We start from the raw sequence: 12523 nt of genomic DNA, 5'->3' as shown, positions 1-12523 counted from the left end.
CTTATGATGATAATAATGTGAAAATAGTAAGTAAAAAAGGTACAAGAATCTTTTTAGTGGTGCACAACATAAAGTTCAGGAATGCATTTCATGAGTCTTGCCATGGTGGACAAGGCCCAGAGGTCCCTCTAATTATTACAAAGGTCTCTCCCCTCCTTTATGAGCTCAGTTACCTTGTAAGAGAGGAGGGCAGACAGCAGCTTAAAAGAGGGCAGACATCCTGACTGTCTGGTCTGAAGTGAGCAACTACCGCCAAGCCTCCCACATAATCTGTTCCTAGGTATCACTACACATCCACAGCAACATTCTTTCACAGTCAAAATCCATTAATCTAGGCACTTCTGTCACTGTGAAATAACTTTTCTTTTGTCAACAGCCTGGTCAAGGTAGAGTGGATTTTTCTTTATGGCTATACTCATCTAAGGAACCAGTTTTTAATTTAGATGGTAAAAATAAAAATATATCAACTTGGTGTCTCCAGTGCAGATATTTAATAGGGGGTTGATTTTCCAGATGTGGAAGTGGGTTTAGGGAAAGGAGTCATAAATAATGCAAGATCTGAGATTAGGGCACCCAATGTTTCATGTAACATGGAGCCAATTCTTTCTCTATTATCATACTTGTGTATGATATCTATTATCATACTTGTGTAAGAGATCTGAAATCTTCTGAGAGAAGTAGGAGCTGCCCATGCGAAGAATATGGATAGTTACTGATAGATGCTAACTGAGTATTAGGTCTGATTAATCATATAACACTTTCTTGTGATGTTTGCATATAAACAGCACTTGCTACTAAAATAAATATATTTCATTAAGAAGTACATGAAACTAAAAAGACATTAGACTTTGGGTAAAATAGGAAAATGTAAAATACTTTTATCACAAAAAATACTCATGATTTATAACTGTCATGTTCCATTAATGCTTGTTAAAGAGTCATTATAATATACTAAATAAATATGTTACTTATAGTATTATCCTTGTGAAGTATTAGACGTTATTGTGTTGCATGGCATATTTATTCTATTAATTACTGCTACTTATACAAAGTCTGTAAATTGTATTTCCCTTTCAAGTCCTTTTCCTATGCACTGTGGTATAGAAACGTCTTTGTTCTAGGTACTGAGGATACCTTTTATTTATGCCAGAGGAATAAAGACTTTAGCTCTTTAGAGGCTCCTAGGCTTAGAATGGAGCTTCTGATAGCTGATATATGACCCAAAACACAAGCAAGAAAGCAAGCAATTATGTTTAGATGATTGAGCTCTGTAGAATCACTTGTCTATAACTTGACATACAGCTTCACTGTATGAAAAGATGTCAGAAACATCATGGAATTGTTACTGCTCTGATATCACCAAGTTGTCTAAGAATGCTATGCTTGTCCCTTCTATCCCGGAGCAGGTCGGTATCCCTAGCTGACCTCGATTCCCAATTAATTACCTGGCTTAAAATGTTTTGCCTATAAAGGGAATGTGACTCTCATGTGCCGAGTAGTAGTACTGAATGATGATTTTAATTCTCTGACTTCAGATTTCATTGTACTAGAGATTAAAGTGAACCATCTTATTACCAATACTTGCCTCTGAAGATGTATAAGGAAAACTTCTAGTCTCTTGAAGCTGTGTCAATGTCATCTGTGTCACCCATCCAAACAGCGTTGGTCTTTAATTACTACATCACTACTGTGGACCTTTCATTCTTCTCTTTCTTTATTTCTTTTTGTTCTGATTTGTCATTATTTTCCTTTTCAAATATTGCCTTCTGCCCTTTACTTTTCCTGCAGAGATTAAGGGATTCTTGAGCATGTATCATGTCACCTCTTCAGCTGATTGTCTCCATTAACATTCGCCCTCCACTCTTCTCCTGTATTTATTGCTCTTATGAAACTCTGCTCCTCTTCTAATATTGCTATGCAAAGTGCACCAAATGACTGTCAGTTATCAACTGAGCCAGAAAGATCTGTGAAGTTTGGCTCCAAGCAGACCTTCTTAGTAAATGTGTATTGCACTGCAAGATTCAGGAGGACATGAACACTGCCAGAGTGGAAGTTTTCTGCTGTGAAAACTGGCAGCAGTACCAAAGTACCAGAACTACTTCTGGCAAGCACAGATGCAAATACATTCCTGGTATGGTTCCGCTCCTGAATCTCCTCAGGAGATGCTCTTTATCTGTTCAGTTCACAGGCTTTTTAGCTCTTTTTTTCTTCATTGTGAACAAGCTTGGAAACCCTGGCTAATGAGCAGGCACTCACACCTTCAACTAGCATGTCACACCAAGCCTTTGGTGTTCCTCAGAAAGTGGACATTCCACGTCCATGAAAATCACCTCCTTAGAGCAATGACAGCAAATCTTTTTTACTCTTTATTCTACCTAGACAAAGTCTCTATAGGAACTCAGCCCAAAGTTTTATAGAAGTTAATCACAGCTCTTTCGCAGTTCACTTTTTGGTCTTCTGTAAATTTTATCCCTCAAGAACCAAGCTATATTTTGATTTTGAAGAGAGTCTATTCCTTTTAGTTATGTGGGATTAAAACATTTCTAAAAATACCATGGCAGTTTAGCTATAGCAAAAACTTTCAGATGCATGTTGGTATCTGTCCAGAAGTTGTATTGCTGACTCCATCGATTCATGCTGTAAACTTGATAAAATGGCTGTCACCATGACTGATTCTAGTAGATTCTACCCAAACATCTCCAGCATTAATGTCTATCTGAGTCTACCATTCTCCATCTGCAAAGTAAGCATCTGCAGCTCCAAACACACTGTGCCGTTGCTGAGACCTTCGAGTCCAATTTTTAATATTTTTGGAATACCTAAAAAATAATTTCTAAAAAACCTACTATTACTAGGAAAAATATTTTATTATGCCTGTGTTATTAAATGTGGTTTGTAAATTTAGATATGATTTTATTAAAAGTTAAGGTCCAAATGCTATGACCTAGTTATTTTCCACATTATGAATTTTTATAGGCAAGATAAACAACTGTATTTTATTTCTAGGCTACTTTCAAAGGATGGATGGATATTATGTATGCTGCTGTTGATTCACGAGATGTAAGTGTAAGACTTTCAAAGAACATCTGTTAGTTATATTCTGATATACTTACAGAGTATACAGCAACAGCTACATATGCAATAACATTAAGAATTATAATCAGCACCAATACATATTTTTTCCAGATATAGTTAGTCTAGAAAGAAACTTTTAGGTAACTTCATGAATCTTAGAATTTGTAGTGGAAAGAATTAATCCTGCTTCCTACTGTTTAGCCAAATACATTAAATTAACTGGACTTTTTTGGGAAAAGCTAATGTTAATGAAAAAAACAAGAGGTTTTGTAACCACTTCCTTGGTAATCATAAGTATGAATTAATTTATATAATGTAATTATTACGTATTGAATATATTAATCTTGCTTTATAATTTGTAACTGCATTTCATTGTTTTCTTTAGGTTGAGAATTACATTATCTAGCTATTTAAGTGCAATTAAATTTTAAGGTTGAAAATCATCTGTTAAATTTTCTAAGGATTAGAATTTTTTCTTGGCTACAAAGCTATAAATATGTTTACTTTGTACAAATAAGTGCAACGCAGATGTCTGAACTAGTTCTATACAACCTAGGTTACAGTCACATTAGTGATATCTGTCAGCACACAGTGATACTCATCTCCCAGCGTAATACATTCTGTTTCATTAACTTCAGCATTTCTACACTCTGACACAATGTGCGTTAGAGGTGCAGGCGTTGAGATGTGGAATCCGGAAGAATCGAGACAATAACAAAATCCTCCTTAGAAATTTGTCTGAATTTAACGGATGTCATAAAACATATACTCACTAGAAATTTATTGAAAGCATCTGTTCTTAGCTTGATGTAAGAACACTCATGTAAGACCAAAAGAGTTCCAGGGAGGTGTAGGTGATAGTAAAATTGATTGATTCTGCTGCATGAAAATATATACTGAACACAAAGAAAATATTTAGATTTGTGCTGTTAAAATTTTAAGTACTAATGGCTGCTCTCAGTCACACATTGCTTCTTTCTTCTATATGAGGAACTTTGTGTATATGTACATACATAAACATACCTGTGTGCACATTTACTTTAAAATTCTGTATGACTAATCATTCTAGCAGCTTCCAGTTCTCCAAATATTGATTGGAATGGACATGTTGGGTCTCTTTAATAACTAAGTGCAGTTTATAGCTTTTCTAGCTAAGATAGCATATACCTATTCATAAATAATATACATTGTTTTTTACATCTAGTGTTCTCATGGGTAAAAAAATTTATAATATTTTGTAGGTAGAAGATCAACCTAAGTATGAGGACAACTTGTATATGTATCTTTATTTTGTCATCTTTATCATATTTGGATCATTCTTTACCTTGAACCTTTTCATTGGTGTCATTATAGACAACTTCAACCAACAGAAAAAGAAGATAAGTATTTCAAATGTTTCCATAGTGCTATAAATTATTAGCTATAATGAATTAATAACTTATTTATGTAAAGCTAATAAAAATCAAAATTTTTTTCAAGTCCTTGAACAAAAATGTCTCTTTTTTTAACATAATCTGTGTTAAATCTGTGAATGTGATCTTAACCTTTGCATTTCAGCATTTTGACAAGTGAAGAGGGACAAATCATGAGTCAGTTCATAATAATTTGCAGTTTGTGCAAGATGCACAGATTTGTGCAATTTGTTTAAAATGAAGATGCAGAAAGGGAATGTGCATTATTCTTTTGATTAGATGTAATATTATCTGCCATGGAAGAGCTTTTTTCTTATTTAACTTTAAAGAATTAAGATAAAATAATTTTAATTAATCTTATAACCTATAAACACTTAATGAAGATACAATATGACATTGTGTTCATACAATAGATAATAGTTCTGCAAACTGATTAAACAGTGGGTTAAGAGTAAGTCCAATAGACCTCACATGCATAGGCTTAAAGAGACAAGTAAAAGGGCTCTATTTTTCTAACACTTTTGTGAGAAATGAGAACTTTTTAGACACAAATAGAATCTGTAATTAGCAATAATAAAGAAAAGGTATAAAAGGAAGGATTTTTTTAGGTATACATTTCACATAAAAGTATGTTTAAATTATATTGATAATGCACATGGTTTTATTTAAAATGACTTTAAAAATCTAAAAATATAAATAAACGCATTTAAAATATTTTGAAGCCTCACGATTCTTAGCCTTCAACTGCCAAAAAGAACTAAAACCTCAGGATCATTCTAAATCTTCATATGCTGTGAAAAAGTGGTGTTATATGATTTGGTTTTATCTGATCACCAAATAAAAAGCAGCAGTACCAAACAGAATCTATGGTAAAAGTCAGTTGTGAACTACAGAAATTTTCCCTTGTGAAATACTCTTTAGCTTCTTAAAAGAGCCATAAACAGGTCTGGGGCTACTTCCTCAGTTTCTATCAAAATGCTATGCTTTGGGCTTCGATATCCAGTTTAGCAGACAGTGACTTTGACATGGTGTTTCCATCTGACTTAGTTCAGACTCATCAATAAGTACAATTTACTTTATACTCAAATTCAGTCAGTCAGTTGCACATCTAACTGGCAGCATTTACATCTGCAAACAAAGGCTAATTTGAGTTAGTCGAGATTCCAGTGGTGTTTTAATTAATAATTTGCTATGACATGATTCTGATTATTTTCTTAAGTTTATATCAAAGGTGATTTTTTCTGCTGTCATTAAAACCCTCAGATTAGACCCAAATATCCCCCTTTTAGACCTGGGTAGCTGTAATCCTAGAAGTCTATCTAGAATTTAGGACATGTAAGGCACCAGTCAGGCTCCTATGCAGTAAACATACCTTAATTGGCAATTTATTTACCAGCATCAGTATAGTAAGAACCATTTTAGCCATGTCAGCAAAAGTGAGCATGAAGATACTGGAAAAACTCAACCATCAGCCTGACGAGGCACCAGTAAGGGTTTTTTTTGTGTGTTAGGAATTCATATGAGCATCCACACTACAAATACCTGAAAAAAATCTCTTTTGCTATATAAAACAAATATAAATGTAAAATTAAACTGAAAGAGGGTAGATTTAGATGAGGTATAAGGAAGAAATTCTTTACTGTGAGGGTGGTGAGGCACTGAACAGGTTGCCCAGAGAAGCTGTGGCTGCCCCCTCCCTGGCAGTGTTCCAGGCCAGGTTGGACGGGGCTTTGAGCAACCTGGTCTAGTGGAAGGTGTCCCTGCCCATGGCAGGGGGTTGGAACTAGATGATCTTGAAGGTCCCTTCCAACTCAAACCAGTCTATGATTCTATGATTATATTACAGAGACACATACTGTAGTTAAATGTTGTATGTGTGGACATTACAATAATTAATTTTGATATTATTTCTTTACTTTGGAGGTCAAGATATATTTATGACAGAAGAACAGAAGAAATACTACAATGCAATGAAAAAACTGGGGTCCAAAAAACCACAAAAACCTATACCGAGGCCAGTGGTAAGAGTGATTTGATTTTAATACTTCTAATATTAAATATTCATTTAGGAATATGATTTTAGCCAACAAGAGGTTGTATGTCTGGAAAGAAAATTTTTTTTCCATTTTTATTTCTTGTAAAGGTAGAATTTGTCCTCTTTTTTTTAATTCAGCAGGCTATATCATTCATGTCTCATTTTAAAACATGCACTCTGAAGTATGAACTATAGGATTTAATAAGGTTAATGTGATAAATTTCATAATTCCCTGCCTAAGTTGTAGAAAAGTACAGTTGATTGGATCATTTATTGCTTCTTGTTAGCCATGGATAAAGTTCATTTTCTATTTCTCCTCACAGAGAATTTTTAGGTAATGGGGATGCACTGGCCCTTGCTGCCGAAGACAGAAGGGGGCAGTGGTCACCTAATGTGAAAGAGAAAGATGGATGCAGATAATCTTGCAGAATAAAAGAATGCCCTGGGGAGTAAAGCATAAACTAGGATAAATTTGTCTCTAAGAAACTACTCTGTTATTTACTGAACTCCTACAGTGTTTGGAAAAAATAAAATACTTGTTGCACCTTATGCACTGAGTGGTTAAAAATAGTCTTTCTAAGGAAAGGCATATGGCAATAAACATTTAGCTAAGTACTAAAGGAAAACTAGGATATTGCTGTCATGGTGTGTTTGACACATATAACTTCAGCAGTCCAATGATCTCACCAAGCACAATTAGTTTAAAAACGAGAGCAACATCTCTGGGGGTTAGTATTCTGAAACCAGCTAAGAATAAAGACAAGAAAATGAGTTTCTATTTGGCTGGTACTCTTGCTGCGTATCAAGTTATACCACCTTTTTTACATCAACAATATCAATTGTCAATGGTATGACTATTATTATTGCATTGTTTCCCTTCCTGTCCCTTCAGCCAACAGTGGTACGCTTCTTGATCCGCTCTAACAGGATGAGACACAAACCAGCATGGGTTTGGTGTATATTAACAGATGTACTGTGAATGGGTCTTGCTCTGCATTCCTACGTCTTGCAGGGACTCACTTTCCCATTCGGCATTTGTAAAGACAAATATTTTCAGAGTATAAACTGTATTCCATCTTTGTTTTTGCAGAACAAATTCCAAGGCATGGTCTTTGATTTTGTAACCAAACAAGTATTTGACATCAGCATCATGATACTCATCTGCCTTAACATGGTCACAATGATGGTAGAAACAGATGACCAGAGTAAAGAAATGGAAACAATTTTATCCCGGATTAACCTTGTCTTCATTATCCTTTTCACTGGAGAATGTGTCCTGAAATTGATTTCACTTCGTCATTACTACTTCACTATAGGCTGGAATATTTTTGATTTTGTGGTTGTGATTCTCTCCATAGTAGGTAAGAGCAATTCCTTTTCAAGAAAGAACTAGTGGAAGGAAAAGGAAACATTTGTTTCAAGAATGTTATGATAATGAATATGAAATTTTCTGTTTCATATATGATTTATATGTTGATTCAGATCTTCATACTTTATGGCATACAATATATGAAATGTTGCATATAAGATTTTTATCTCTCCCATTAGATTCACTGTCATCTTCCACATCAAAAGACATAAAGGAACTATTTGGTACATTAGATTAACATGTACAAATATAAAAAGGAATGTTTAGTGGTATATGCGAACTAACCACAAATTTGATTTCAGTACTAAAACTGGAAAGTAGGTGAAGGGGGTGAGATTTTTAATTGCTTTTGCTAACTAAGTTCTTGGTGAATATTTAGATTTCTGTCACCTAAAAGCTAATGACTCTCCAAGGTGCAAATGAGTTGTATAACAAAACTAAGTCTTAAAGATTAATATACCTGAGAGAGGCTGTTCTGATACAGTGTAGATCCTCAGGTTAAAAAAGTTACTAATTTGCAGAAATTAAGCCAATATAGTCCTTCAGAAAAGACACTGGTAATAGGCCCAGCTTCAAGAACTAATTATATCTAAGACAGAAACTTTTCTTTCCATGCTGCTTTAGGAATAACTTAGACAGATACTAGCTACCTTGCTGAAAGCAGTCTTCTTTCTTTTACTTATTTCCCTTCTCCTAGATAGCATTTCAACATAAGGAAGGTTCTTTCACCTTAATAACAGCTTTCAATAAAATGTAATAACTTGTATGATGTTTTGCTGTAACATTGACTCGCTATACTGATTGTTTTGGAGACAACAATAAATAAATTTTTCTATAGGTAAAGAATGAATAAATCTAAAATTATACTTTAAATATTCACTTTTTTTTTTTCAACAGGTATGTTCTTAGCTGAGATGATTGAGAAATATTTTGTATCCCCCACACTATTCAGAGTCATCCGACTTGCCAGAATCGGTCGAATCCTGCGTCTCATTAAAGGCGCTAAGGGAATCCGCACTCTGCTTTTTGCTTTGATGATGTCTCTCCCTGCTTTGTTCAACATTGGCCTGCTGCTGTTCCTGGTCATGTTTATCTATGCGATATTTGGCATGTCCAACTTTGCCTATGTTAAGAGGGAAGTTGGGATTGATGACATGTTCAACTTTGAAACGTTTGGCAACAGCATGATCTGCCTATTCCAGATTACCACATCTGCTGGCTGGGATGGTTTGTTAGCCCCAATTCTTAACAGTGGGGAGCCAGACTGTGACCCCCATAAAGATCATCCAGGGAGCTCTGTAAAAGGCGACTGCGGCAACCCTTCTGTTGGGATTTTCTTCTTTGTCAGCTACATTATCATATCGTTTCTGGTAGTGGTGAACATGTACATTGCTGTGATTTTGGAGAACTTCAGTGTTGCTACTGAAGAGAGCGCTGAACCCTTGAGTGAGGATGACTTTGAGATGTTCTATGAAGTCTGGGAGAAGTTTGATCCCGATGCAACACAATTCATAGAATACAGTAAACTATCAGATTTTGCAGCTTCGTTGGATCCTCCTCTTCTTATAGCAAAACCAAACAAAGTCCAGCTTATTGCAATGGATCTGCCCATGGTAAGCGGTGACAGAATTCACTGCCTTGACATCTTGTTTGCTTTCACAAAGCGTGTTTTGGGGGAAAGTGGGGAGATGGATGCCCTCAGAATACAGATGGAAGATCGGTTCATGGCAGCCAATCCTTCTAAAGTCTCCTACGAACCAATTACAACCACATTAAAAAGAAAACAGGAGGAAGTATCTGCTGTCATTATTCAGCGTGCTTACAGGCATTACCTTTTAAGGCAAAAAGTTAAAAAGGTGTCTAGTATATATAACAGAAATAAAAACAAAGAAGGAGATGGACCAGTTATAAAGGAGATAATTATTGATAAACTAAATGGGAACTCCACTCCAGAAAAAACGGATGAGAGTTCCTCTACAACTTCCCCACCTTCTTATGACAGTGTAACAAAGCCAGACAAAGAAAAATATGAAAAAGATAAAGCAGAAAAGAACTACAAAGGTAAAGATGTCAGGGAAAATAAAAAATAAAGATCTAAGAATTCTGCTTGTGGGACAACTTGTTTACAGTCTTTGAGAATGAAGCATCAACTGGACTCCTGCAGGAGGTTTATGCCAAACTGACAGTTTTTACGCATATATGTGTGTGTGTGTGCGCGCGTGTGTGTGTGCATATATATACATTATATATACACTTAAGGTCAGTGCCTATAACAAAACAGTGAACCTTCATCATCAAACTGTGACTCTGTGAATCAGGGTAACAAACTTGACAAGAGGTTACTGTTTTCATTACAGCTGACACTGCTAAGAATGAGGGAAAAAGTGGCTCCACAGAGAACATGGAGCATGAAATGAGTGCAGAGCGATACTTTTTTGTGTTACTGCAAAACATGTAGAACAGTAATTCTCTTCACTGTAATGCAACTGCTACATTTGTCATATTTTTACAAAATCAGTATTAGTGTATTAATCATTTTTTAATTCACAAGTTGTTTACTATTATACGTGACTATTTTTGTAATAGGTTTTATGTTGGGGAAAGAGGTATGAGGACCAGGTGTTCTACTCTCAAATTCTCTATAATGTACAGATAGAAGAGATTTGCATAGGCATGCTGCACTTGTCAATCATGCATAAATAAAAATAGGACATTGCACAAAGCTAAAGATTTTAAGAACTGTTTCAGGGTTGCTCTTAAATTTGAGGTGTTCTAACTACTTGTATGGCTGCATCCAAATTATGTGCATCCAGATTAATGTGCCTGGAAAGTCTCCTCTAATTTACAGGAATCTGCAATGACTTATTTTTATGCAAATCATTAAATATGAACAAGTTCTTGGTTTTGTTAAAATATTCACAGCTTAAAAAAACATTGTGCGTTTCTGCACTGGAAAAATAGCTTCACCAAAATATACCTGGGGGTTCTTTTGTTGTTTTTTTTTTAAACAGCTCAAATTTTTTCTGAGACTGTTCTTTAGTTACTGTCACCTCTTATTACGGCCAACATCCAATGAATCAACAAAATACCCCTTTTCCATGTAAATATTAACAGTATGCTGTCGTGCATATTTGAGCATAGAATTAAATGGCTTTGCCACATTGAATTGCATCAGATATGTACCACAGTATGGGTAATTTGCAAGAGCTCAACTGGACATGTTGTATTCTGTACTATTATAGATAGCTTGGAGAGTATCACTGATGCATGTCAATGCTTTTGCTGCTGTATCTTGCTCTTTCCACTGTCCACAGTCTTCACTGTAGGAAGCCATGTGTCAGTGGTGAAGTGAATCAACTTGTCCAAGGAGACCTCATTCTTTCAAATCATTAAGCAATAGTTTGCAGGTATTTATGAGCTTCTTTAGTTTTGCATTTTAAATTTGAAGTGGCTAATATATGGTGTAGAATCAGACTGTAGAGGCCATATTGCAAACTGTTTAACCTGTTGGAAATGTGGTTAGCATATATAAATAATGTAAAGAAATACCATTTGGCAACAGTTTTGTATATAAGAAAAGTGTCTTCAAGTTTAGATCACTGTTTCTTATATTTCTTTCCTCATTCACTTGGCTTACTTTTTCACCACAGTAATTTCAAACTGGCATCATCACACTATGAGAAAAAAGTGAGTATTTGTAGACTATCTTGTTTTAATATAATATTTGCATATATTTCAATGTGAAGTAAATTGTGTAAATCTGGAACCCAGCTTGTTTCCAAATAGTTATATCTGGTAACAGGACATAGCAAGGAAAGTATTAGGGGAATGTGTGAATTTCTAGCACTGTTTGCATCAGAAGTTCCAAGATAGTCTCATTGTTCATGAAATCCTTGCTATCTCGCAGTGTCTGTTTACATAGCCTATTCTTATTCTTTTTGAATCACGCTGCATTAGACTTGTACAAATAGGATCCACAATATTTCCCAAGAACAAAATGGCACATTTGTATAATCAAGGACGTCAGGACATTTTGTGTTTCATACACAAGCTAACATTAAATGTAGAATCTTTCTTTTACAAATGCTTTTGACTTGTAATGTGTTGGTGAAATGCATGCAGGAAATTGTTATCATCATAAACAACGTAAACAATATTACAAATGAGCCAAAAAATAAAGATTTCATTTTTTATTGTATTTATTTTTCTTTGTCTCCATCCCTCTGTTGGTTAAAGCAAAATAGTAACTGGCTTTGGTACCAATAAAGAATGCTTTCTTTATCACTAGAGCTAAATACCTTATTCTTCACATTTTAACTTCTTTTATGTAAAACAATAAAAAGAAAAAACCTGAGAACTTTGACCACACCCCATTGATTTCTACTTCTTTGTCACCCAGCATACTGTCTGGGGACAACACAGGACATCTACACATTCTGTCCAAACAGCCTTTGTGTCAACACTCAAGAGCCCTTCCAAACGAAATAAATGCACTGATCAGTATCTAAGGTATTGTTTTAGTTTGCCACAATGCTGCTACCAAAGCTGCCCATGATTTATGACTCTCAAATATCCAAACAAACTCTCCAAAGTTCACCAGTTTGTGCCTGCATAACATTCAGCCAAAGGGCT

The 12523-nt window shown here is 35.1% G+C and overlaps 1 protein-coding gene across 2 annotated transcripts in view; it reads left to right on the top strand.

The window, feature by feature from the left end:
- LOC141925227 (sodium channel protein type 2 subunit alpha-like) overlaps positions 1 to 12089 on the top strand; it is a 77894-nt gene extending 65805 nt beyond the window's left edge. For both annotated transcript variants that reach the window (XM_074828992.1, XM_074828991.1), the window contains 5 exons: positions 3007 to 3060; positions 4317 to 4454; positions 6404 to 6508; positions 7613 to 7883; positions 8789 to 12089. In XM_074828992.1, the coding sequence (XP_074685093.1) occupies positions 3007 to 3060; positions 4317 to 4454; positions 6404 to 6508; positions 7613 to 7883; positions 8789 to 9981 (1761 nt within the window). In that variant the 3' untranslated portion in view covers positions 9982 to 12089. The remainder of the gene's footprint in view (positions 1 to 3006; positions 3061 to 4316; positions 4455 to 6403; positions 6509 to 7612; positions 7884 to 8788) is intronic.
- Positions 12090 to 12523: the final 434 nt, after the last annotated feature.

Source organism: Strix aluco, chromosome 6 (assembly GCF_031877795.1).
Source record: "Strix aluco isolate bStrAlu1 chromosome 6, bStrAlu1.hap1, whole genome shotgun sequence".
Classification (NCBI taxonomy): Eukaryota; Metazoa; Chordata; class Aves; order Strigiformes; family Strigidae; genus Strix; species Strix aluco.
The sequence above is the reverse complement of the archived record's forward strand: the minus strand, read 5'-3'. Positions and strand labels throughout refer to the sequence as shown.